The following is a 26,964-nucleotide window of genomic DNA, read 5'->3' as shown; positions in this document are numbered from 1 at the left end:
ATAGTCGGTACTATGGAAATCCATGTGGTAGTTAAAAAGAATAATGTAATTTTGTGTTTACCAACACAGACTGGTCACCAAGATGACAGACTGGGGAGCAAAAAGGCAGGACTAGTAATGTCATACTGTAAGTTACTTAAAATCTGCCTCAGTTTATTCATCTTCAAAATGGGGAAAGTAGCCACATTGTGAGGAGTAATTGAGAAAAGTGTATGTAAGCTGTTTAGAACAATAATCAGATCTTATGAAAATTAACAAAATCATCCTCTTCTGTGTGTGGATGTGTGAATACATAAAAATCTACCTGTACTTAAAAAAAAAAACTTGAGCTAGAATTCACGTAATTATGAAAGTAACCATGTTAGAGTGTGCAATTCAGTGGGTTTCAGCATATGGACAAGACCGTACAACCGTCACTACAAATTCAAGAACATTTTCATCACTCTAGAAAGATTACCCCGTCTATAAGCAGTCACTCCCTGTTTCTCCCTACTCTAGCCCCCAGCAGCCACGATTCCACTTTCTGTCTCTGCGGATTTACCGATTCTGATAAATGGAGTTGTATAATATGTGACCTTGTATGTCTGGCTTATTTTGCACTTAGTGTAATGTTTCCAAGATTTATCCACATTATAGCACATATCAGTACTTCATTCCTTCTTTGGCTGAGTAATAAATAGTCCATTTGTATGTATACATCACATTATCCTTTCAGCGATGGTGAATGATGCTGTTAGGAACATAGGTGTACAGATATCACTTTGGACACCTGCTGTCAGTTCTTCTGGGTATATATCCACAAGTGCAATTCTTGGGTCATATGGTAATTCTATTTTTAATTTTTTTGAGGAACTACCGTATTATTTTCCATAGAGGCTGCACTATTTTACATTTCTTCCAGCAAAGTATGAGAACTCTAATTTTTTCACGTGCTTGCCAAGATCTCTATTATTTTCCTTAAAAAAAAATTACAGCCGTCTAGTGGGTGTGAAGCAATCTCAGTGTGACTTTTATTTACATTTCCTCAGTGACCGATGATGTTGAACATCTTTTCATGGGACCCATGCTTCTAAAAACATTTGGAGAAAGCCATCAAACTGACAGTGGTTTCTTTGAGGATCTGGGGGAAGTAACTGTTTCGAAAACAGGTAGTCAGACGGACCCTAACTTTATATTATTTGACGTGTTTTACAAGTATTGCAGTTAGTAAAATATAGAACAAATTAATCTGATTGAGGTATATAGAAATACAGTATTTAGGGCACATGGTTGGCTCAGTTGTTGGACGTCTGCCTTCGGCTCGGGTCATGGTCCTGGAGTCCGGGGATCAAGTCCCACGTTGGGCTCCCTGCTTTGCGGGGGGGTCTTATTCTCCCTCTGACCCTCACCCCACTTGTGCGTGCTCTTTCTCTCTCAAATAAAATCTAAAAAGAAAAAAAAAAGAAGTACAGTATTTAGTGCTTGGGACAAGGGCTAGGGAAGCTTGTTGGTCCTTGGAGTTGATAAAGTTTTTCACCTGCTGAAGGCTGATTTTGATCTTCCAGCGAAGTAAGAACTGACTGGCTTCAGTCTGTATCATTATATTCTATTTTAATTGTGTGGGAGAATGAGGCAGCTTAGTTGACCAAGTGCTTACAAGTGTGGGCACTGGAGTCTGACAGCTCTGGTTTTAAATCATTTCTCTATCACTTAACTATCTATCCAAGTTAAAATACTATTAACTTCTCCATGCTGTAATTTACACATCTGTAAAATGGGTTGTTCCTTTATGGGATTGTGTGGAATTAAATGAGTTAAAATAGATAAAATATTGAAGACAGTGCTTCTACTCAAAGCCCCCAATGTTATCACCCATAATTCATTACTGAAAGAAGGCCAGTGTAGTTGGAGAGGAGAGCTTGGCATTAAATGATGAACAGGTCACATGGGGCCTTCAGGGCACTTGTTAGGGATTTTGGATCCTTTCCCAAATACAAAGGGAAGCTTTTAGAGTTTATCATAGGGTTTAAGTTGATTAGCTCAGCTTTTAAAAATCAGTCTAGGTTAGTGTGGTCCAGTAGAAAGAAAATGCAGGCCACTTCCGCAATTAAAAATTTTCTAGTAGCCATGTTAAGAAAGTTAAAAAAAAAAAAAAAGGTGAAAATGAATTTTAATAGTATTTTACTTAAAATAGCCAAAATATTACAATTTTAACATGTAATCAATATTTTAAAAATGAGATTTTATATATTTTGTACTAAGCCTTCAGAGTCTGGTATGTGTGTATGTATGTATGTATATATTAAGTAGGCTCCACCCCCAGAGTGGAGCCCAGTGCAAGGCTTGAACTCACCACCCTGAGATCAAGACCTGAGCTGAGATCAAGAGTCAGACACCTAACCAGTTGAGCCACCCAGGCGCCCCTGGTGTTTATTTTACACTTAAGCACATTTCACATGTGGATTAGCCACGTTTCAGGTGCCCGGTAGCCACAGGTAGCCAGTGGCTAGCACACTGACCATGCAGGTCTCGCTGTTTGAGAACAAGTAATTGGAAGCAGAGATGAATAAGGGGAGACAGCCCGGGAGCATACTACAGCAGCGCGGAGAGAGGTGACAGAGGCTGGGTCTCGCGCGGCGGAAGAGACAGCAGTGGGTAGGCCCAGAGCAAGGTGTAGGTGCACTTGTATTGATGAGTTTCAGTGGGCTGAAGGTGGAATTTTCGAGGCTTAAATGAGCAAGGCTTCTTGGTTTGTGACTCTAGAAGGTATCACCGAGGACTAGAAAAGGCAGTAACAGGAGAAATGGACACAGCGTTGGGTTTGGGCCTGGATGTCGATCATAAGGTTTCTCCCGGCAGGAGCTCCCGAGGCTTTCCTTCTGTGCCCTTGAGGCCCGTGTGTGCACGCGTGATAACCCAGACTGTTCTCTGTTAGTTGCTGGATCATGTGATTTTATAAAATCCTAAATTATCTCCTTCCCATGTTAGAGGATCTCACTTGTGGAAGTTGAGGGTGGCTAGAAGGTTGTGAGGCTTTGCTCTACGCACCTCTCACGCGGGAACATTCATGTGGGATGATGGAGGCTGAGGTGTCCTCTGGGTGTGCTCAGTGATAGAGATGATGTGGCTTGTGAGGTGGTCAAAGATCTGGTCTGTGTATGTTGTCCTTCTCGAGTTGAAATCATTTACGGAGTTTATTGTGAGAAAATGGTTTGTTACTCAGATAATTATGGTGGTCACACTTTAGGGAAATCCTCATAAAGGTGGATAGGTTTTTTTTTTTTAAGATTTTATTTATTTGAGAGCTGGAGAGAGAGCACGAGGGGGGGGAGGGGCAGAGGGAGAGGGAGAAGAGGTCTCCTTGCTAAGTAGGGAGCCCCATGCGGGGCTCGATCCCAGGACCCTGGGGATCACAACCCGAGCCAAAGGCAGACGCTTCATGACTGAGCCACCCAGGCACCCCAAGGTGGATATTTCTTTAAACTTTTTTCTGTCTGAGCTTTGTACCAGTATTACAAATGCTTATTGGGGCCTGCAATATAGAGTTGTTCTTTGTTAATATAGCTCGTCTTCCCATAGATGATGTAAAAGAATAAAATTCCTGGAATGATTTTTTATCCATAAATAGCAACAAGTGGGTTACTGTTTCTGTAAAATGTGTTGAGCTGTATTTGAAGGAAGTTCCCTTTATCTCCACATACCTGGCTCTCCAAAGTTGATTTTGTGGAGGTTTTTCCCTTGTTCTTGTTGAAATGGGGAATAGTAAAAAAATAACTTCTTTCTTGGAGGGGAGGGGCTTGGACCAATGGCGTAACTGGGTGTGATGGGCATGAAGGAGGGCACGTGATGTAATGAGCTCTGGGTGTTATATACAACTGATGAATTACTGACTTCTACCTCTGAAACCAATTACACATTATTTGTTAAATAATTGAATTTAAATTAACCGCCCCCAAAGGAAATTGGGTCTTTGTGTATGTAGTCAAATTAAGATGACATCATACGGGATTAGGGTGGGACCTAGGTCCAGTGGCTGATGTCTTCATGTGAAAAGGGAGAGACACAGAGACCCAGACACGGGGAGAAGGCCATGTGCTGCTAATGGAGACAGAGAGTGGGGCGGTGCTGCTAAGGTTGGGAAACAGCAAGGGTTGCCAGCAGCGGCCAGAAGCTGGAAGAGGCAGGGAAGGATTCTTCCTTGGGCCCTACAGAGGGAGCAGGGCCTGCTGACACCTTGATTTTGGACGTCTGGCCTCCAGAACCATGAGAGAACACGTTTCTGTTGTTAAGCCTCCCAGTTTTTGTGGTATTTTGTAATGGCAGCCCTGGGAAAGTCGCAGGAGTGCTTTTGACAGATCTGGAAATAAAGGTGCTGCGAGTCAGTAACTTGCTGCAACCCCCCCTCCCCCCCATAAAACCAACTTCTTTCTGGTAACCCTCCCCAGAGTCTGAGTGTGGTTTTGGTGTTTGGAACGTTTATTATTGTGTGGGTGTGTGTACATGGGTGTGTATTTTGGTAAAGTGCATGTTGGAGCAAGAGAGCATTAAATATCCTGCTTTGAATTTTAATTTAATGGGTTTTTATAATGCTTGTGACTTTACATTACACTGCTACATCTATTTCACATGAATTCATGGTAAATACCTGCTTGTATCACTTTGGACTTGTGAAGGAACCCGGAATTAGTTTCCTTTGCTCTTAGGACAAAAACGATTTTGTGGCTTCCCATTAACCCTTCAGTTTTTGTTGTTGGTCCTCACTGAGCTAAGCGTGTGGTTCTCGGGTAACAAAGCTATGGTCTCCTTCCGTACAACGTTGAGGGGCTAGTGGAGCTCTGTGTGGCGGAGGGTAGAGGGTGCTGGGGCATTTCCAGAGGTACTTTCAGAAAAAAGCAGCGCACAAGATTGTACTATCCAGCACGGTCCCATCATCCTCTGCAACACGTGAGGCACACAAGGGGGACTTGGATTCTGTTGCTGTGGGTGGATTATAAGTTTTCGTGAGCACGGAAGCCAGTGTAAGCACGAGGAATAGATTATTCATGACATACGTGAGAATCCCATCGCTATGGCTAATAATGACTAGTCCGCTGGGAGACTAAAGATGAGTGAAGAGATTATAAAATGACATCGCTCTCATTTCTAGGATTAGGGGAGCTCAGGTACTATGGAAACGAGGGTGCTTTACCCAGTCTTGAGGGTGTGCCTGGAGCTTGAGGTGTGTGGGAGGGACACTGAAGAGGAAGTACAATGCAAGGGCAGGACCAGATCATTGATGATCTCCTCCACCCGCTTGAACTTGTGATAATTTCTGTCAGCAGTTCGAAGCCACGGAGGAGTAGTAACTTCTAGCAGAAGAGTGACAGAGTAGTGGCAGCAAAATGTCAGTCAGACCCTCGCGTCAGCCGGTTCAGAGGCAATGGGACCTCATGAGCAGTGGGTATAAAGAATAAGCACTTAGCAGGTTTATCTGCAGAGCACGAATTGCCCATAAATGCCCATAGGGGAACCTCTGAACTCCAGCTCGTTTGGTCGGGGCAGGGGTGGGGGTGGTGGAGGTGGTCTGCTGTGCCACAGGAAGTCTGATCCTGTCTGAGGCACAGAGATAGTTTTCCAGTGATCTTTATTTCAATGTTCTGCGTATGAACAAACCAGCCTACTAGATTGAAGAGGGGCGTGAAGAAACTTACCTTGATTATGGCGGCGGTGTCAGGCGAGTGTACGTAATGGCAGAACTGATCAAATTTTGTGCAGTTCATTGTATTTCAGTAGCTCTTCAAGGCTAAAAAAAAAAAAAACAAAAAAAAACATAGGCCATTATCAATACTGACCTTAGTTACTCTTTTTTATTTTTATTTTTAAAGATTATGCTTATTAGGGAGCACGAGGAGGAAGAGGGACAAGCAGACTCCCTGCTGAGTAGGGAGCCCAACATGGAGCTCGATCCCAGGACCCCGGGATCATGACCTGAGCCAAAAGGCAGATGCTTAACTGACTGAGCCAGCCAGGCGCCCCAATCTTAGTTACTCTTAACAGCTTTATTGAAATACAGTTCACATATAATTCACCCATCTACAGTGTATGATTCATTGTTTTTTAGTATAACAGATGTGTGCACCCATCACCACAGCCAATGTCTGTCAGCTTTTTTATCATCTCAGAAAGAAGCCTCTTCAGCTGTCACCCTCTACCTTCCCACTCACCAGCCCTGTGCAACCACCGATTTACTTTCTGTCTCACAGATTTCCCTTTTCTAGACATTGCCTACTAACGGAATCACTTAACTTGTGTTGTTTTTGTTTTTGTTCTTTTTGGTGGTTGGCTTTTTTTTTTTTTTTAAGATTTTATTTATTTATTCGACAGAGAGACAGCCAGCGAGAGAGGGAACACAAGCAGGGGGAGTGGGAGAGGAAGAAGCAGGCTCCCAGCGGAGGAGCCTGATGTGGGGCTCGATCCCACAACGCCGGGATCACGCCCTGAGCCGAAGGCAGACGGTTAACCGCTGTGCCACCCAGGTGCCCCTGGTGGTTGGCTTCTTTGACTTAACGTTTTCAACATTTATTCATATTGTAGCATATGCTAGTAGTTCATTTCTTTTTATGGCCAAATAAGATTCAGTTGTATGACTATCCCACATTTGTCGATCCATTCCTCACCCTAGATTGTTTCCACCCTGTGCAATTACAAATGATCTTAATTCTCCTCCACAGCTATGTGAAGGACAGTGATAATCTTTGCATTTATTGTGAGATGCTATTTCTACATTTGGATGAACTTTTTTTTTTAAAAAGGCTGAATATTTGAGATTTTTAAGTCCTAAATATATATATATATATATATATTTTTTTATATAAAGGGACATTCCACCAAGACATTTCCTCTGAGGCTTTAATTTGCTTTGATGCCTTCTTTCCCCTCCAGTTGGAATTTTAAATACAGTGACGCATGGAGAAATGTTTCCTTTGTGGCTTGAGTCACCATAAATTCATTTAGGATTGAGAATTGAAGAGATTTGTGGAAATGTTGGAAATGTGCAATGGAAGTTTTACTTCTTACCTTCAAACAAGGCTGTTTAGTTTAAAACATGTGGCGGAAATAGATGGGAGAGGTAGAAACTATAAGATGTTCTAACAACTGAAAAGAGACAAGAACCGGGGAGTGGTTGGTTTAAGTGACAGATAACAGGAATGTTTGTCTTCCTAGTTAATGCAGGATGAATCAAAATGTCTGAACTTATCTAGGGTAAGTTGTAGTTACTCTTGGAGAGTTGAGTGGGTTGGAGTCGTGTGATACAGTGTGGTAGTCCAGTTTGACATAGCGCGTTGAGACAAATGCCTGCCTGATACCCTGAAGGAGACCTGGTCACTATAGACCTGCTCAGTCATTTGGGGGTTGGAAACCCTTTTGGGATTTGGGAATCGGATTGAGCTATTAACAGCCCTTCCTCTGTCTCTCAGTTATGATTACCCCCCAAATTTGTGCATAAAACTTTGATTTAAGACATCAAAGACCCATTGAAATTCATTTTTGGTGTCCATATAAAATCCCTCAGGTTGTGGTGTTAACTTGTTTCTTAACTAGCTACCTAGATTGATGCTGGACCTGTTTTTTGTTTGTTTTTAGGATTATTATTATTTTTATGAATCAGGTGTATTTAAGTACAGTTTACATACAATAAAATTTGCCTTTTTTTAGTGTATAGAATTGTAGTTTCTAATTACATTCCTTGAGATTTTACACAGGGGATCATTGACAACCAATAGCAATAGATGGTATAACTACAAGCAGTTTTTTGGTTTCTGTTTTTGTTTTTCTTGAGTAAACTCTACAGCCAACATGGGGTTTAAACTTAGGACCCTGAGATCAAGAGTTACTTACTCTACCAACTGAGCCAGCCAGGCACCCTCAAGCAATTTTGTTATGAAAATATTAGGCTTTCTATAATATATGCAGTGAAAATTCTGATGTACATTTCCTTGATTTTCTTTTTAAGTTAAAACATTATATCATTTATTTTATGCCTGTGTATATGTATATATTATATATTTACAATCTGTGTATGTATATATATATATGTATAGTCGTACGGGTTAAGGTAGCATAAACTATGTGGAGACTTATGTATTCCTGAACAAATTGCTTTTAGGAAGAATTAAGAATGATGCTTATTTAAAATTAAATTGGTATTCATCCCTACTCCCTACACCTTTCTCGACCACTACCACATAAAACTGCAGTATAAAAATAGGTAACTATTCCATTCACAAATAGGTATTGACCCTATTTAAAATGGGGAAAAATATTGAAGTGCATCCCCAGACAAACCTTGATATAAATTTCAAACTCAAATCAGTAAACAAAATAAACGCCTGAAAGATACCACAGGAGATAAATGTTTGTTTAGAAGAAATTGCTTTAAAGTTTAGTAGGGAATTAACAAAAAAAGATTATTTAGTGTTTCTTAATGGTTTACTGTGTTCTTGGAGGTAAAACACATTCTGAAGGGATTGTCCTTTAATTCTGCAATTAAATTGTTGAGTCAGTGGTTCACTATAAATTAATAAAAACTTGTTTTACTTTTCAAGAAAAGCTTTACAGTTCTTGGAAGCTAAGGACAGTTGAATTTGGTTTATACTTATGAGACCATTAGCTCTACATCTGCAGTTTATACTATAAAAGAATTTAGTTACTGTTTTAACAGCTTCTCTTTAGAAAAACATGTACAGTGTAATAATCATGCAGCTGCAGGAAAGATGGTAAAAACAGAGACAGTTTCAAACTGTACGTTTTCCAGCAGCGTTAAATTAATTTCAGGCCAGTTAGGTTAATCTTCAACCTAAGACTCCAGGTAGAAAATCAACTATTCTTTTCATTTTGCCAGTCTCCCTTGAGAATAGTCTGTTCTGATTTGCCCATAATATCTGTGAAAGGAAGTTCTTTGAAAAGGAACATCTTAAAGATAACACTTGACTTGGGGCCTTATCTCATATGATGATGTGTTGATATATGTATGAGAAATACATGCTCCTGAATCAGGCGGCTAGGGTTTCGAATACTTTGCTGAGCCACTTAACTTCTTGGTTAGCCGTAGGAAGTGAGTTTAAAGTCAGGGGTCTGGGAATAGGCAGGAGAGAGAAGCCCACTATGTGCTCTCTATGGTACCCTTCCCTTGCTTTTGTATTCCCAAAACCCCCATTAATTTTTTTGGGGCTCGTTTCCATCACAATTACTTTGTGATTTTAAAATATAGTTCTGCCCTTGTTAATAACTTGGGAAATTGAAACTGTAATTTCTTCTCGCCCTCCTGATAGGTGCTGGATAGTTTACTAGTCCAGTATGGAGTGGTGGAAAGCTGTGAGCAAGGTACATGTCTTCTCAATTGCTTTCAAATTTGTAAAAGGAAGGAAATAGAAAGAAAACTAACATTTTTTTTCTCTTCACTTTTCTCTTCCTCTAGTGAACACTGACTCGGAAACTGCAGTCGTAAATGTAACCTATTCCAGTAAGGACCAAGCTAGACAGTAAGCAGTTTGGAACTTTTAATCTATATGTAATAACTAGGTTAAGTACAGTGCTTATATTTTGGGCTGTTGGGTAGCAGAAATAAGTTTTATTTTGCAAACTTTGACCCTGCAATTCATTTTAAGTTTGGACATCTAAAAAGAATCAGCATTGGTAAAGATTTATTACATTTTCAGTATGTCTTCAATGCCAGTAATAGAGTGACATAGTGTGAAGCTGATTTCCATCCTATTTACAAAAAGCTCTGGGCCTGGGTATCCTTGCCAAATTTTATAAAGACTTTTTTTCCTTATTGGTATGTTACATACAGTATTGCTATTTTATATAAAGCTGGTAAGTTGATCGTGTGTTAAACTAACACCAGTGTTAAATACTAAGTGTCCTTTGTCACTGATTGTTCTAATGATTACTATTATAATTTAGGAGTGTGCAGACATTGGATCAATGTAATTTGCCTTTAGGGTTGAAAAATATATTCCAGGGCAGTTGACAGGCAGAACTTCACAGATGAAAAAAATCTCCCCTAGGAAAAGATAATTCTGTAGGCTTGGGAGTGATCTAATGAAGTGACTGAGCACTAGACTAGAAGGTGAAGATGTCACAAATACTGCCTTGGACAGACCTGCTCAGAGCAGAACACAGAGGAATGGCATGCAAAGTGCCTGTAGCAAAGTGCTGAGTGTTCGTGGACCGTGGAAGGCTTAACCACCTCTAGATACAGTACAGGCAGGAGCAGACTGCCTGTGCTCTGCGTATAAGAAGGTGAGAGGAAAGACCATGCTGGCTGACCCTGAGCCCTAAAAGGGAAAGGTGAAACCAGCTGCAAGGGTGGGAATAGAGCTAGGTTACCAAAGGCAGTACCCACTCAAGGAGGGACTATGAAATGAAAGAGAGGGCTGGGAAGGATGGAAATTTGCATTAACACAAATGGAAGTTATTTTTTAAATTGGTAATCCTAACATGGTTCAGATTTTTAAAGGCACAGAAAATGTAAATCTTCCTCCCGATATTGCCCCCAGTTACTTTGTTCCCTTCCTTGGAGGTAACTACACAGAAGACAAACCTCACGTTTGACTGTTTCGTACATGTAAATATATTTCTTAGAGTTGCACAGAATTTGACTGTATGGATATGGAATGACTTATTTAGTCCCAGATTGGATATTAAGTTGTTTTAAGGTTCTAGCAGTTATGAACAGTGCTGTAGTGAATCCCTTTATGCATGTCATTTTGCATGTGTGTGAACATAGCTACAGGTTAAATTCCTAGAATTAGGTTTGCTAAGTCTAGAGGTATGTGCTTTCTTTTTTGTTGTTGGATACTGGCAAATTATCTTTCATAGAACTTGAAATACTTCAAATTCCCATCAGTACTGTGAGAGTCTGTTTCTCTTTATTCTCCCTAACATGGGGCTTCATCAAACTGATCCAGTGGGTAAAAAGTAGTAACTAATTATGTTAATTTCATATTTTTTTCCCTCCTAAATGAGACTTAATGGGATTCACTTTTAATGTTTTAACATGAAACTTTGACTATGTTTAAAAGCATACTATTTTTCCCTCTGCTTGTATCCTTCATTCATTTGAAAAAAATTGTTTATGTGAGGTATTTGGATATCATAGAAATTATGGTATAAGTTGTAAAACTGGCTTAAAAAAAATCTTTCTTCAACCATATTGTGTAATGGGAAAAACAGGAAAGTAGATTGGGGCATCAAAATGAGGCAGTAAGAACAGGACATTTTGTCTTCTGTATTTCAGTCTTTATGAAGATCTGTAATGAATACTTGGTAGAGTCAACTCTCTGTCAGATGGAAAACAGGAGCTACCATGTTAAACCCAAGGATATTCAGAGAGAGAGGCCTGTCCTAGTTTTCTATTTGAAAACTTATGTGAAGCTAGGTAAAGGGGGACATACTTAATTTAACAGTTACTTAGTTGTAAGGAGACATAACTTACAGAGCTTTGAAGAGACATAGAGGAACTTAAGTAGGGACAGGCTGACATTTAGCACTCCCCGCCCTCTTAAAAAAAAAAAATTCCATCTAGTTAAGAAGAGTATAAGCAGAAGGAGTGTAGACTGGCTAGTCAAGGCACAGTTACTGTGGACATTAATCCTAACATGACCGCAATACGAATGTGGAGACATTTTAGTCTAAAGGTACTTGGTAAGTGGTTGTTAGAAATTGACAGGGTCCTGTTGATCCCAAGGAGGGAGGAAAAGATTGTTAGGAATTTGTAATTTAATAAATTAGGTAACCTAAACAAATAAATTGGGCATTTCAGTGACGGAAATAGTCATCATATCCCTTTTTCTAATAGTTCATCAGTTAACATTTATCAATTACCAACTATTGACCAAAAGATGCCAGTGAATAAAGGCAAAGTCATTGTCCTCAAGGTTGTGCCTCCCTGTGGTGAAAGAGTCATGGATGGGGATCCCCTGATTTCAGTTCCTAACCAAGTTGAGTTTCCTTATAAGCATATTGAGGTTTCTCCCCCTCAAGAATTCCTGAGATCTAAGAGAAGTAGAAAATAATGGTGTATTCAGAGAAAGTTAATAGATTTTTAAAAATGGGGAAAAAAACCCACCAATTTTGTGAAACAATGTTATGAAGATTGTCCACTAAAATTCTCAAGTTTTTAGAAAAGATGTGGAGTACATTCTCGTTCTGTGAGGAGAATTTATTCTGAGAGGTATTAGATCTAATGGAGCATGGACTCTGGAGTCGGACAGCCCTGACTATAATCTTGACCTCTCTGATTTTCAGTTTTCTCAGCTGCAAGAGGGTTGACAAGAAGCAGATATATTCATGCATATACACACATTCTTAGAGAAAATGGTCTTATCAAATGGCCTGACACATAGACACCTGGTGAAGAGGACCTCCTGTGCAACCCTCTGTTTCTGGGTTGCTTCTAGAGCGGCTTGAAGTGGGTTGAGCTGGGGAAGGTTGGTCTGTCTAGGACTTGCTCCCCTGAACCCTGGTTGCCTGCTTTCTGGGCTCCAGTATGACTGTCTGCTGCCTGCACCAGCCGGATGTGATTTCTCCACACCCTTTCCCTGGCAGCCATCCAAAGCTCACGCCTACAGGTAACGAGAGCTGAATTGATAATCTCATTGACTTCTTTGCTTAGCGCCTGTTACCCGGGAGTACAGGTACCTGGGATGTGCCTGCTCAGGTGGGAGTAAGGGGTGGAGACTGTGTTCCAGAGTCCAGTCCATGGAACGGACTCTGTGCCACCACTTTTCTCACTGTGACTCTGGCCAGATGAATCTATTTTAGTTCACCCCCATCTTGTAAGATGGGAGTAATTATAGTCCTTAGCTCATGAGACTGTTGAGAGAAACTAACATACTGCCTCCAAAACACTTGTGATGATACCTAGAAGGTAGTAAGAGTTCTAAAGGTAGCAGCTACTGTGCATTTTCCTAACATTTTTCATTGCTGTTGAAAATACCCTATCAGTTATTGCATAGTATACTTCATTTCAGATGACTGGCCACTGATACTCAGGAGATCGGGCCCTAGTTTAAAAACATTTGTGGCTGCCTCTTTGTTCCATAAAGCTCTAGGAATGCCACTTTTAAGAGGGTTCTTCAGTAAGACTGTGTCTCTAGAATTTAACATGGAAATTCCTGCCACCTTCTGGCTAAGAAAAATCAAAGGTTAATAATATGTACATTGCTAGGAAATACATACGTTAATTTAATCTTAAGTCTTGAATTACTAATTTGTTAAAATAACAAAATGGGTAACAATGATGAGAACTTTTCTTAAAAAATCATTAAAAACAGAGGTACATATTTTAGTATTTCTTGTGTCTCGGAGCAAGAGAGGTTTGGGTCTCTGGATCCCGTTTCCTCTGTCCTCTGGGGATGCATGGATAATGCAGTCAAGGACAGACATTACTCATTGGAAGGTTTGTAATGTGTGACAGAAATAACCCTTCAGAGTTTGTACGCCTTTATTTAGTTCTTAGAGTTTCTTTTCTCTAGGGTTCTCATTTCTGATGTTGATGTTTCTGTTAGGGAATACGAGTACAGTCTATTTATAGTTGGAAGCTAGCATTGCAAAGGCTTTTACATCCATTTGAAGAAGTGTTTGAAACAATGTGGCTGATGGCTAAGGGGGAGGAGAGTTACCCTTAAACTTTGAAAATTATGTAAACAAGATATATTCTGGAAAAATAAATGACTGATAAAGTAGTAAAACAGTGGAAATTCTTGCCATTTTGCCATTCAAGATAAATAACACTTATATTTGCCTTCAAGTTCAGTAGACGTTGTCCCATGTCGCAACTTACAAAGTGACAAAAGATGATTTTGTGGGGTTCTGCAGATTGTTTTGCCATTAACTGTATTTATACTGTTTGTAATCTCTATTTGAATATTTTGTTCCTACCAGTCTATGTATACAGCCCTCTACTGCGTATCTAGGTTGTCGGGGGTTCTTTTTTTGCTTTTAGAACCAGTTTAATAATAAATTCCTTTGTAGGTAAATATTTGGGCTTTGTCCATAATTATTGCCTTAAGCAGCATCCCTGCAATGGTATATTACCAGATGTTTACTAATTATGGCAGAATTGTGTGTCTCAGCCTCTAACTCCCCCCCCCCCCCCGCCAACCTCTTATTTTCGCTACAAGGAGAAAACGGAATGGTTTGAGTTTTCAATAAGGGTTAAACCTCATTTTGTTCAGAACTATGTCATACACGGTAGTGCGGTCTGGAGTTTTAGAGTTTAAAGGGACTCTAAATCTAATCTTTTAGTTTTGTCAGTAAGGAGGCTGATACCAAACAAGAAAACGACCTTTCCAAGGTTACTTGGCTATTTATTGTTCAAGTTGGATTAGAATTCTGGTCCCTGGTACATCTTCTTTTGTGCTACTTGGAACTGTATGCGTTTACTCTTGGATAAGTTTAACTTCTCTGGGCCTCAATTCTTCTCTATCTCCCTCTTCCTCATCCTTGAGTTAAACTGCTAATTCTCTGTCTCAAGGCCCTTTCAGCTCTACCCTGTGACTTACTCTGATAAACTTCTTATCAATATGATTCAGTGCTACCAGCTCGCAAAACTACTTACCACCTTCTGAATGACTCTTAAATCGCAGCAGAGCCGTCTCGTAATGATGGGAAACAGGATCGTGAGGTTGTGCTTGCTTGATAAACACCCTTGAGTTCCGTTGAACTGAAACACATGTGTTTCGAGTCGTTATGATAATTGTTTATCATACGTCTTGCATATACAGCAGGTTTGGTGAAAATATTACAATGTTGGCCTCATAAACGCAGCAGGCCACCTGATGCCATAGCTGAATTTTAAACTTGGGGCATAAAAAGGCTGCAGTAATTGACCTAAAATTTAAAGAAACTTAGGGTCTCTAATCAGGAGGAAGCGGCTGTTTGCAGTTGGGTTACTCTTACACCTTTTCAGCTACATCCAGGCTTGGAGCACTGTGGTTGGAGTGCCCGGAACTCTTAGTTGGCAGTTAGACCACACGCGGAGTATGTGCTGAGTGCTCTCTGACAGGAGCACTGTGAGTTTGGAGCACTGGGGACCAGGCGGCACACTGCGTACCAGAACACCATGCTGTCTGACCTTCTGAGTGAGAGAAATTTTTCTTTTCCCCTTAAAAATCTTTTTTTTAAAGCAAAGCAATGAAGTTTGGAAGTGAGTTTATGCTGAGTTGAGAGAGCTGTTTCTCGGGGACACGTGTAACTTTATTTAGATAGCCCCAGAACACTTGGAAGCGGCTGGTGACTAACCTGTGTATCATTTTATCCCCGCGGAGGAGGAGGTCTGTGTCTGTGTATGGTCCTCTCTCTCAAGAAAGAAGTTATTTACCTTTTTTTGGTAACATTACTGACTTGGCTCCACAAATTTTAGTTCTTCTGAAGGTGGCAATATTCAGTTGTGTAGTGGGAAAGGATATTGTAGCAAACTATATTGCCTTTATGCCCATAGGTAGAGTTGATTCCTCCACTATCGCGTTCAGCTTTTCTTTTTCTTCTTCTTTTTTAAAATATTTATTTGAGAGAGAGAGCATGTGTGCGTATGTGTGCATGAGTTGGGTCAGAGGGAGGGGGAGGGAAGCCGACTCCGCACTGAGCACAGAGCTGGACACAGAATGCAGGACTGGATCTCACAACCCTTGAGATCATGACCTGAGCCGAAATCAAGTGTTGGATGTTTAACTGACTGAGCCATGCAGGTTCCCCTTTCCTTCTGCTTTTGAAAGAACTGTCAGTGACGTGTTTCACCGTGGCCTTTGGAAAAATTAAAAGTTGTCTGAATGAATATCTAATTGGTTGAAACTTGTGTGCAGTTCCAGCTTTCTAAAATAAGTATACCTCATAAATGTCAATAAAATTTCTCAGCTGTTGTCATCCTTTAGAAATAACCAAAATATTTTTTGGCCCTTACTCCACATTTTCTTTAAGAAAAAAGAGGAGAGGGGAAAAGGAACAATGTGTTAACCTAAGTTATCAGAGCACTAGTAAAAGTTGTGCTGTGTGTGCTGTTATCACCCTGTGAAACTTAGGAGAAGAATGCCCTCTGGGGCGCCTGGGTGGCTCAGTCGGTTAAGTGTCTGCCTTCAGCTCAGGGTCCTGGGATTGAGTCCTGCATCCGGCTCCCTGCTCAGCAGGGAGTCTGCTTCTCCCTCTGCCCCTCCCCACTGCTGGTGCGCCCTCTCTCTCTCTCTCTCTCTCAAGCTCTCCCTCTCTCAAATAAATAAATAAAATCTTTAAAAAAAAAATCCTCTAAAATAGAAATCACTGAGAAATATCCCAAGATCTATTGTATATGGGGGGGAAAAAGCAATATCGATAACTAATGTTAAGATCTCAATTATGCTTTTATATTTTTAGGTGTCTTAAAGCAATTTTTAATTAAAAAAATGACTGAAATATTATTGATAATTTAGAGGCCACACACTGTTCTTTCCTATATTTGTATTCAAATATATACCTGTGTATTTGTGGGTATAATTTATAATTTTTCTTATTTACCAGTTTTATTGAGAAGATGAAAGTGCTTATTGGCGAAGCACTGTATATGTGTAAGGTGTACATCACGACTTGACTTGCATATATGATGAAATGACTGGCAAGGCAAACTAGTTAACATCTGTCATCTCATAGATACAAAAAAGAAAAACAATTTTTCCTCCTGATGAGAATGTTCAGAATCTTCTCTCTTAACGACTTTGAAATACACCAAACAGCAGAGTTAACTGTTATTATGTTGTACATTATATCCGTAGTACTTAAAACTGAAAATTTGTACCTCTTAAAAATTTTTTTAAAAATTGAGTGTAGTTGACACACAATGTTACATTAGTTTCAGGTTCAATTACGCTTTTAAAGAGGGTACTGAATACACACACACACAGAGACACACACACACACGGTGAAAAGTGCTGGTCCGTTTGCAGACATTTTCACAGTTACCAGTGATTCTGGGAAGGGTCTTGGGGCTGATGATGGGGACGGAGAAATTCCTTGTTACTTACAGATTTCTGTTCAATTGGGATGTCTTGTAATATGAGTTCATTCTGTGCTCTAGGCACCGTAGGACAGTGTCACACAGAGGAGTCAAGTAAGGAGAGGGCAGAGTTAGGAGTCCTGAAAACATGAGCATGCCCTGTCTGCCAATTGCATGCTTATGGTGCCCTTTTTGGTGTTAGATCTACCTCTTTTTTCCCCTTTGCATCCAAGTCAGAAACTGAATCTGCAAATAAGGAGAACGGTATGTGACTAGGAAATGACTGCTCTGAGCAACTAGACAGAGACCGCCTCATGCCTGTTTTTCTTTCCTTGCCTGGGCTGAACTTAGTGCCCACTGGAACAGAATCTGAACAAAGACTTTGTGTAACCCTAGAGAAAAAGTGTGGGGCCTTTGTGTTTTTAGTTTTGTTGTGTGCTGGGGAGTGCGTATTCTTAGGAGTGTTTATGTGTGCTTTTGAAATCTTGGCCATATCTTTATCAGTTTTTTGCCGAGTTATCCACTTACAAAATACGTAGGTAAGGTAGAGCACAATAATGTAGATGAGTCTTATAAACATAAGTTAAAGATGCCAGACATGATAGTACACGGCGTGCACTCATATGTACTTATTAATGCAGAATTTTGAAACAGGCAAAATTTGTCTATAGTGTTAGAAATCGAGGGAAGAGGTGACTACTGAAAAGAGGTCATGGTGGGGCTTCTGGAACATTGGTACATCCTAGTTCTGGATCTGCATATTCACCTTAAGAAAATTCATTGAGGTGTATGCTGAAGATTGGGTACTTTTCCATAATAAGGTTTAAAAATGAAGAAAAAAGTAGAGCTCCTCTCAAAATATAGAGATGGGTGGATAAATGGATGCATGGATGCATGGATGGATGGTTAGATAAAGTAGAAAATAGCTTCATTTGCTCTTTTTGGTTCACCAGCACCCCTGCCTCTCTGCCCCAAATCAGATCATTAACTCCCCAAGGTCAGGGACTGCTATTTTCTCAGGGACTTGCTCAAACAGGCACTGAGAATTTATTGACTGATTGATTATCCTATTAACTTCTGTGAATCTCCTGTGAGTGGTTTAGGACTGTTTGTCCTTCACTTAAAATGTTTTAATATTTGTATTTTTTAGGAGGATGAAGTGAGGGAGGTACGTATTTGGAACGTCTTTTCCATTCTGATTTGGAAAGACAAGACAAAGACTGCCCACTCACTTCTCTTGCTGTTTGGGTACTCAGAAGCTGTTACTAACCTCACGGGTAGTAACATTTTGTCAAACTCTTTTGATGAAGCTTTTTTGTTTTCTACTTTTCATTGGTAGGTGGTAAATATGTTCTCTTTGGAAGCTTGGTCTTTTCTTCGTGTGTGTGTGTGTGTGTGTGTGTGTGCACGTGCGGGCGTGTGTGTGTGTGTGTCTGGGGCTTGGATTACATGCGTTAGGGGTTTGCTACTTGTTCGGTGGCTTTATTCAGAAGTTTTAGAGCTAGTAATCCTGAGTGGAAGAGATGGGTATTGCTTTGCTGAAAGGTTTATAGAGCTCGATTTCTCTTCCCATACTCTGCCCTTTGTCACCTTCCAGAGCATTAGACAAACTGAATGGATTCCAGTTGGAGAGCTTCACGTTGAAAGTGGCCTACATCCCTGATGAAATTGCTGCCCAGCAGAACCCCTCGCAGCAGCCTCGAGGTCGCCGTGGGTTTGGGCAGAGGGGCTCATCGAGGCAGGGGTCTCCAGGATCGGTCTCCAAGCAGAAACCGTGTGACTTGCCTCTACGCCTGCTGGTCCCCACCCAGTTTGTTGGAGCCATTATAGGAAAAGAAGGTGCCACCATTCGGAACATTACCAAACAGACTCAGTCTAAGTGAGTATTAGTTGAGGCTGCCAGGGGTGTTAATGTTTTCCCCTTTGAATCTTAATAGCAGAGTAAGTTGTTCTGGTACTTGATGTCCTTCTGAGTGTGGCTATGATCCTTCTTGCACAGTACTTGGGAATCCGGAAGAACCTTGTGATTTGATATCTTAGTGTTCATTTTATATAAAACTGAGGCTAAAGCTTAATCTGAAAGAGAACTTCAGATTTGTACACATGAATGGAAAACAAATGATCCCTAATCCACTTCTGATGGGGGAGGCACTGATGAATAAAAGGGCTACTTCTTGGTTGTTTTCTGCTCCCCTATGCACACCCCCATCCCCAGGGATACCTGCCTTCGGTGTTTTTGTAAGTAATTTTCTGGGTCCAATACAGAGATGGTGTTTCAGTCTTGCTTTACTTCAGTAAAAAATGTCATTCCGGGGGCGCCTGGGTGGCACAGGGTTGAGCGTCTGCCTTCGGCTTAGGGCGTGATCTTGGCATTGTGGGATCGAGCCCCAAATCAGGCTCCTCCGCTATGAGCCTGCTTCTTCCTCTCCCACTCCCCCTGCTTGTGTTCCCTCTCTCGCTGGCTGTTTCTCTCTGTCAAATAAATACATAAAATCTAAAAAAAAAAAAAAAAAAGTCATTCCGCTATGGTCTATACTTATCCTGTGATTAAGCCATGTAGTTAGATTAACTTTTTTTTAAGGATGTTTGATGGCTTTAATATGCTGATTTTAAGGGGTTGGAAGATTCGGCATTAAACGTTGGAGCTAGCTTTGCAGGAGTAGAAAGCAGGAGCTATAAACAGACAGTAGCCCCAGTGCTGAGACATTGTCTGGTATGTAGAAGGCTCTCATATGTGTCCAATGAATGAAATGAATGTAAATTATTATGTTCAATGCCCTTAAAACATGTCTGAGATACTCTCTCAATTTAAAAGCTTCAGTGAGTTATATATTAGCTGTTCTGCTTTATTAACCATTCTGTAAAGTCGTATGTGGAGATTTTGACCCAAAGAAGCTCAGCAGTGAGCTGTCCACACCCCTGTTCTGTAGAGTGCGCTGGGCGCATCTCTGGGACAGCAGCTGCCCTATTCCCCGAGGAACAGTGAGTGCACTGGGAGAAGCGGCCGTGCCATTGTGTACAAGAGGGTATGGAAGTGGCCGTGGGCCAGCTACAGAGATGATCATGGCTTATTTTGCTTTTTAAATTTAGTAAGGAAAATGATTTTATTTTCTGCGGTCCAAGCAATTAAGCAGTCTTCTCTGAAAGTACAGCTGTGGTGCTGTGTGTATCTTGCTTACGATGTTTGTTCCGATAGGCTTAAGGGGATGGCCATATTTATCGTAGGCACCATGCCTGTGTCGAACGAGCCGACTCATTTTCCATGCAGAACCAAAATGGACTGTGCTGAGTGGTGGTGCACACCGGCTCTAGCTGCAGAGTACTGTCTGATCCTGCCTTCCCCGGCCTCCCCCTGCTTTGAAGCAGGAGATGTTGGATACCCATCACCTTTGTGCTAAGTCGATGGTCTTGGACTTCATAATGTAGGGCGTGGAGAAGACAGTTGAACCATAGCTGAGATCAGTTTTAATCTTAAATTTGCCTGGTTTTACTATTAAAAATCAAGGGCTCCTTGCTTTTCTTGATCCAGTGTTACCTGCAGAAACTAATTATTAAATGGTTTCCCTTCCTTGTCGTGTGGCAGATTAGAGTTTCCCTTTTAAAGCTACTCATTTCCTTGTCAGAGGAAAGGGCTTCTGTGATTTAAATTGAACTGTTTGTTTTATTTAGGGCAGGAAGATGGAGGATGGAGAGGGAAGGGAAGCAATTTTTGTTATATCCGATGATTCATTTGCAGAGTTCTGCCAGTGGATTTAATTAACTCTTGCCATTGAAACTAGTCATTATTAGATCCTCTGTTTCTGGAATGGTCTCAGAGGGCTACCCTGATCTGTAAAGCAATATTCCTTCTGTCAGAGGATCAGAGTTTTTGTAATCCTTAACACGGTGAGCGGGTGGAAATAAACTAGGAGGAAGATTAACATGTTACCCACTAGAAGATAAGCAATACTTACAGTGATGGGGGATTGAAACAGTGGTCGGAAAGACAGTTCCTGAGATTGGGACTGTTACCTATGGCACTTTTTAATTATTTCTAAATGTCCCTTATTTGTTTCATTTTTACGTTGCCTTTTTCTTTTTTTCTAAGGGTTTGGAAAATTTTTAAATTGAAGTATAATTACCATACAGTGTTACATTAATGTATTTCAGGTGTACAACGTAGCGATTCAACAATTGCATACAGACTCAGTGCTTACCATGTTAAGTGTATTCTTAATCCCCTTTATCTCACCCGTCCCCCTACCTACTCATTGCCCTTATTTTTAGTTCTAGGTTTTAATTCTGAGATAAATCTTCTGTTTTCAAACATTTAAGAAAATGAAATCCAAACCTTAACATTATTGGTGTGATGAAGTGGTCATTCTTTTTATTTTTTAAGCCAAGTACATTTTATTTCATTTTTATTTGTTTTTTTTTAGAGAGGAGGGCAAGGGGCTGAGGGAGATGGAGAAAGAGAATCTCAAGCAAACTCCCCACTGAGCGTGGAGCCTGACATGGGGGCTTGATCTCAGGACCCTGAGATCATGACCTGAGCCGAAATCAGAGTCAGATGCTTAACCACCTGAGCCAGCCAGGTGCCCCTGAAGTGGTCATTCTTTTTTTTTTTTTTTTTATTAAAAGATTTTATTTATTTATTTGACAGAGATAGAGACAGCCAGCGAGAGAGGGAACACAAGCAGGGGGAGTGGGAGAGGAAGAAGCAGGCTCATAGCGGAGGAGCCTGATGTGGGGCTCGATCCCATAACGCCGGGATCACGCCCTGAGCCGAAGGCAGATGCTTAACCGCTGTGCCACCCAGGCGCCCCTGAAGTGGTCATTCTTAAGGCCAGGAGTTCTGTAGGTTTTCTGGTGTTCAGGTGGCTAGAGGGACTCACCAGTACTTGATTTTCCCCAGACACACTTTTCCAGATAGTTGATTTTCTTTCTTATACTTTTCAGACAATAGAAGAGTTATTTTGATTTAATTCAAAATATACAAGCACGCACATTTTTCTTAAAAAACAGGGGTTATCTTTTATCTGATCCCTGGAGGTAGCCGTTGTTGAGGTGGGAATGTAACTTTACAGGACTTGTTCCTCGTACCTACTAACATGTGTAGCTTTAAAAGAGAAATCCTGTCATGTGTTGTTTTCACCTAAGATGAAGGACCTCCTCCTGTGTGGTACCTGTAACTTGACAACACGTTTGTACACCGCTGGGTGACATGTTACTTAAGCAGCTCTTCTTGATGGGCATGTGAAAGATCATTCCAATTTTCTTTCTAAGTAGTGCTCCAGTGAACATTCTTAGGCCAGTGGTTTTCAAGCAGTGGTGATCTCCCCCAGCAGACATTTGGTCACGTCCGGAGACAGGTATGCTTGTCGCAGCTGGATGGGGGGTGTGCTCCTGGCATCCAGTGAGTAGAGGGCAGGGATACTGCTGAGCGCCCTTCTGTGCCCGGGACAGCTCCCCCAACAAAGATTTAATCGGGCCCCAAATGTCAGTGATGCTGGGGGTGAGGCCACATATGAGACTGTATCTGTAGGAGATGTTACAAAAAAGTAGATTCTTGGTTCAAGAGATAAGCGTTTTTGCTTTGACAGGTCCTGCCAGTTTGCTCTACGCCCCCACCAAAGTGCGTGTGCCCACTTACATCCTCTTGCCAGCACTTCATTTTATCTAAACTGTTTGGAGGTCTGGAGCCCAGTGACATCTTATTTTGATTGACATGGATGTGATTACCAGGGAGGCTGAACAACATTTTGTGTTTATCAGCCATTGGTTTTGTTTCTTTTTTTTCTTTTTTTAAAGATTTTATTTATTTGACAGAGCAGGGGAGCACAAGCAGGGGTAGAGGCAGAGAGAGAGGGAGAAGCAGGCTCCTCGCTGAGCAGGGAGCACGATGCAGGGACTCGATCCCAGCACCCTGGGATCATAACCTGAGCTGCAGGCAGATGCTTAACCAACTAGGCCACCCAGGCGCCCCGCTGTTTGGTTTTCCTTGAAGTAGAATTGCCATCTTCTGGGGTTCCATTGCTATCACTCTTTTTTTGCGGACTTTCCTCTATCAAGGAGGCAAAATGTGGAAAGAGCCTTGCAAGAGGAAACAGACAAGCGACGTCTCATACGATGGAGAGTGGATATTCTGTGTGGCATAATGAGTTTGGCCTGGCTTGTGGGATTCCAACTCTGGGGCTCTTGGCTTGCATTCTAGCTCCTGTTTGCTTTAGAGCAGAAGAAAGCCTTTTGTCTGAACCAAGGCTCTCTGACGTGAGATGTTTGTTCTGTGACACCAAAATGAAAAATAGGCACATACAGCTTGAGAGAATGAAAAGATGTGCCTACTTGAGAAAAGGGGGTGGGGGTGGGTATTCCTGGAATTCAAATTTGTCTTTAAGGCATCAAAGTTGACAGCTTATCAAGAGTTTATACTCTTGAGGGAAGTGAGTCATCCACTCTTTGCCCGGAGGTCCTATGACTTTGAAGTTGGTACTCACCCCCTGTTATTGTGAATACGTGCTTACAGCTCTCGTTTTCTTCTTCTCTTGTGCTCCCCGTAAGAATCGATGTCCACCGTAAGGAGAATGCAGGTGCTGCTGAGAAGTCAATTACTATCCTCTCCACCCCTGAAGGTACTTCTGCGGCTTGTAAGTCTATTCTGGAGATTATGCATAAGGAAGCTCAAGATATAAAATTGTGAGTAAAGAGGATTAACCTGTGAAGAGGTTGATGTTCATGCAGTTTTATCTTGGAATTCTAGGACATAGTTCTTAGGCATGGCCAGCCAGCACCGGGAAATGCCGTCCTGAAGGGCTACAGTGGTTGGCACTATTGATTTGGTTGGAAAGCATAAGTCTTTTAAATATTTTATTTTCAGTCATGTTTGGATATGGGGTGACTGGGAGGAATGGGGAAAGTCGAACTGTAGGTGGGACAGGAAGCCCACCTAAGGACCAAGAAGAATCCTTGAGATTGACACGTGCTTCAAATCCTGACTCCTTTACCCTGAACCCGTTGGAGCTCTGTTCTTGATGTCTGCGCAGCCCTACTCTGCAGCAGCAGCGAGGATAGAGGCGGAGAAATCGCCAATCCTGTGCTAAGGCGAACTGGAGATTGACTTGGGGTTCCAGGTTGAAACTCTAAATGCCTGTCCTGCAGGAACTTAGAGTGAACGGAGTTTGGGTCTGTGCCGCTTGAGCGTACAGCACAGGGTTACCCTAAAAGGAGAGTCCAGACTAAGGTACTGGAGTTAGCCTGGGGCCCTAACCAACAGCACTTAATTTGTAGGGACCTTTACCATGTGTTAAATGTATTTTAGTTATAAGGGGTTATATGTTTGCTGTATTATAAGTTTATAATTCTTTTTCAAAATAGAGACAAATTTTAAAAAGCTCACCATCCAGATAATACCAGTGATATTTTTAAACAGTGATAGGTATCAATTGGAAACTCAAAAAGGTACTCAATGAAAAGTAAAAGCCCCCTTCCTGTTCTTACCCTCTTCTCCTAAAGAGTAATCACTGTTGTTTCTTCTGTTTCTTTCTATAATTGTGTATGTATCTCTAGGTATGCATTTTAAAATTTATATCAAAATCATACTGTTTTGCATTTATACATTGTATAATTGTCATGGGGATTTAGGGATATGGGTTTGAGTAAGAGGTGTTTTCAGTGAGCTAAGAGAATCTGTCCTTGGGAGATAGTCCCTGAGATGCATAAAAGAAGATGGTTTTAAAAATTAACTTCAAATCCTTGTTAGTGTTTTGTGTGTCTGTGCCCCTTTATTCATGCGTTGCTAGCATGTAGGTCAGCCGACTTTAAACTCTACCTGGCATTGTGCTTCCTGTCTGGTAGGTAGGAAGTAAATGTTTAATGAATGGATATTCTCTTTTTACCTAGGAGAAGATTTACTTACCCTGATTTTATGACCTTTTTCTTTTTTATTTACAGCACAGAAGAGATTCCCTTGAAGATTTTAGCCCATAATAACTTTGTAGGCCGTCTTATTGGTAAGGAGGGAAGAAACCTTAAAAAAATTGAGCAAGACACTGACACTAAAATTACCATATCTCCGTAAGTGCTGCCTCGTTTTCTTTGAGTTCGAAAATTCACAAGCACTGCTGTGAAGTTCTAGGTTCTATATTAAGCAGAGCTTCCCCCGTCTTCGAAGTGTCTGAGCTAGCCTGTACCACCACACTTTCATTTGGTTTCTCAGACTTAATCTACTGTCGGTGTCTAACCCGTATTGAAAGCATTATCCGTTCCTACTAAGGCTGCAGAAAGCACGAAATACTTTATATTCGCATTTTCTAGCTGAAGTCTTGGTCAGGTTTTCTGATATATACTCCCGAAGTTGAAGTATATAACCCAGTTTATTATCCGTTGTAACGAATTATTCCAACATCTGGCAGCTTGAGACAATAGGAAAGATGTATTGCTCAGCTAATTTCTGTGGGTCAGGAATTGAGGAGCAGCTGAACTGGGGGGTTCTGGCTTGGGGTCTCTTGATGTTGCGGACAAGTCCACACTGGCTGTTGGTGTGAGGCCTCTGCACAGGGCTGCTTGGGTGTCTTTAAGAATTGGTAGTTGTCTTGCCCTAGAGTGGATTACCCAAGAAAGAGCAAGGTGGAGGTGGCACTGTGTTCTATAACACAGCCTCTGAAATCACACTGTATCACTTTTCTAATATAATTTACACAAGTCAGCTCTACTCAGTGAGGGGAGGGACTACGGTTACTGGACAGTAGGTCGTCTTGGAAACTGGCTGCCACACCTTGGGTCCATGAATGCTCTGAGATTATATGGAACGAACTCTCTTTCCGAGGGTAACTAGTCTTAGTTTACATCAGAGTACCCAAAGAAGAGGCGGTGAGAAGAGATTGATAAACTGAGGAGGAATGGTAAAGAGAGGGAGGCAGCATGTTGACGTAGCAAGGAGTTTTCAAAGAAGGCAGTGGTCGGAAGTCAGAAAGTCCTGCCTGTTGTAAAGAAAAAAACCCATATAATAAACAATCCTACCCTGTCTTGAATTTTACACCCAGAAAGGGGAGGGTTTTAAGAGAAAAAAATCTTAAAAGCTATTCTAAAGCAGCTATTAAAAAAAAAAACAAACTGTAGTATAAAATGCTTAGGGGAGAGGTGGGTTGAGACCAGAGAAGAAAAATAAACTTTTTAAGTCTACGAAATAGCCTTCATTGTGTAGATGTTTGCCTTTTTAGCAAATTAGAGACAAAGTTAAGGAATGCTAACCCATTCATCTGGCTCAGGTTCAGCTTAAGACGTTCTGCTGTGTAGTGAAAATGAGAATTTTAACTACGGTTATGAAGGAGAGCTACACCAATTTTCTGTATCCTTTCAGTCTATATGTACTTAGTCTTGTTTTCCACGGCGAAGAGTCTCCCATTGCTTCTCTCAAGGCTGTTGACGGGCTCGGGCTCAGGCAGTCTCAGATGTCATCTGAGTGGATTTTGAAGCTTCAGCGGGACTAGGTCAGCAGGGAGATGCTGAGTATTGTGAATGCCTCTAACTTCTTAGTGGTCATCAAGGGATCATTTTTTTATTTAGTCAAGGCAGACTGATTTATGTTATTTTCTCCAGCTTACTTTGATCTGAACTCAAAAATTATTGGCAGAAAGTAAGTTTGGACACAAGAATTCTGGTTTGCTTTTTGGGAATATTTCCATGCTTATTTCTTGCTTGTGACCCATGAGAATGCCAGTTACGTTTAGAATTGGTCAGTGCGGACTGGGACCATCTTTATGAAAGGTGAGGTACATCTGGTTCTCGGTTTCCACTCCAACTGTACATGCCTCAGATCATTTTCTTTCTGTGTCCCCGTTAAATTGTGAGAAAGGTTCACCTTAAGTGGACAAGAAGTACACTGTGTTTCACACATGGACTTCACTGAACTGTATACACCTTTTTATTAAGAAGGTAGGAATGGGGGAAGTATTTTCTTCAGCTTTCCAGTTCTTGGATTCATGTCTTTTGGGGCTTAC

The 26,964-nt window shown here is 41.2% G+C and overlaps 1 protein-coding gene across 1 annotated transcript in view; it reads left to right on the top strand.

Annotated features, from left to right (window-relative positions):
- The window catches only part of IGF2BP3 (insulin like growth factor 2 mRNA binding protein 3), a 144,360-nt gene that overhangs the window by 91,132 nt on the left and 26,264 nt on the right, over positions 1-26,964 (top strand). Inside the window, exons 4-8 of the mRNA XM_057304091.1 lie at positions 9,291-9,342; positions 9,437-9,500; positions 18,585-18,866; positions 23,528-23,662; positions 24,917-25,039. Of these exons, the coding sequence (XP_057160074.1) occupies positions 9,291-9,342; positions 9,437-9,500; positions 18,585-18,866; positions 23,528-23,662; positions 24,917-25,039 (656 nt within the window). The remainder of the gene's footprint in view (positions 1-9,290; positions 9,343-9,436; positions 9,501-18,584; positions 18,867-23,527; positions 23,663-24,916; positions 25,040-26,964) is intronic.

This window comes from Ursus arctos, unplaced genomic scaffold, assembly GCF_023065955.2.
Source record: "Ursus arctos isolate Adak ecotype North America unplaced genomic scaffold, UrsArc2.0 scaffold_3, whole genome shotgun sequence".
NCBI classification, from domain to species: domain Eukaryota; kingdom Metazoa; phylum Chordata; class Mammalia; order Carnivora; family Ursidae; genus Ursus; species Ursus arctos.
The sequence above is the reverse complement of the archived record's forward strand: the minus strand, read 5'-3'. Positions and strand labels throughout refer to the sequence as shown.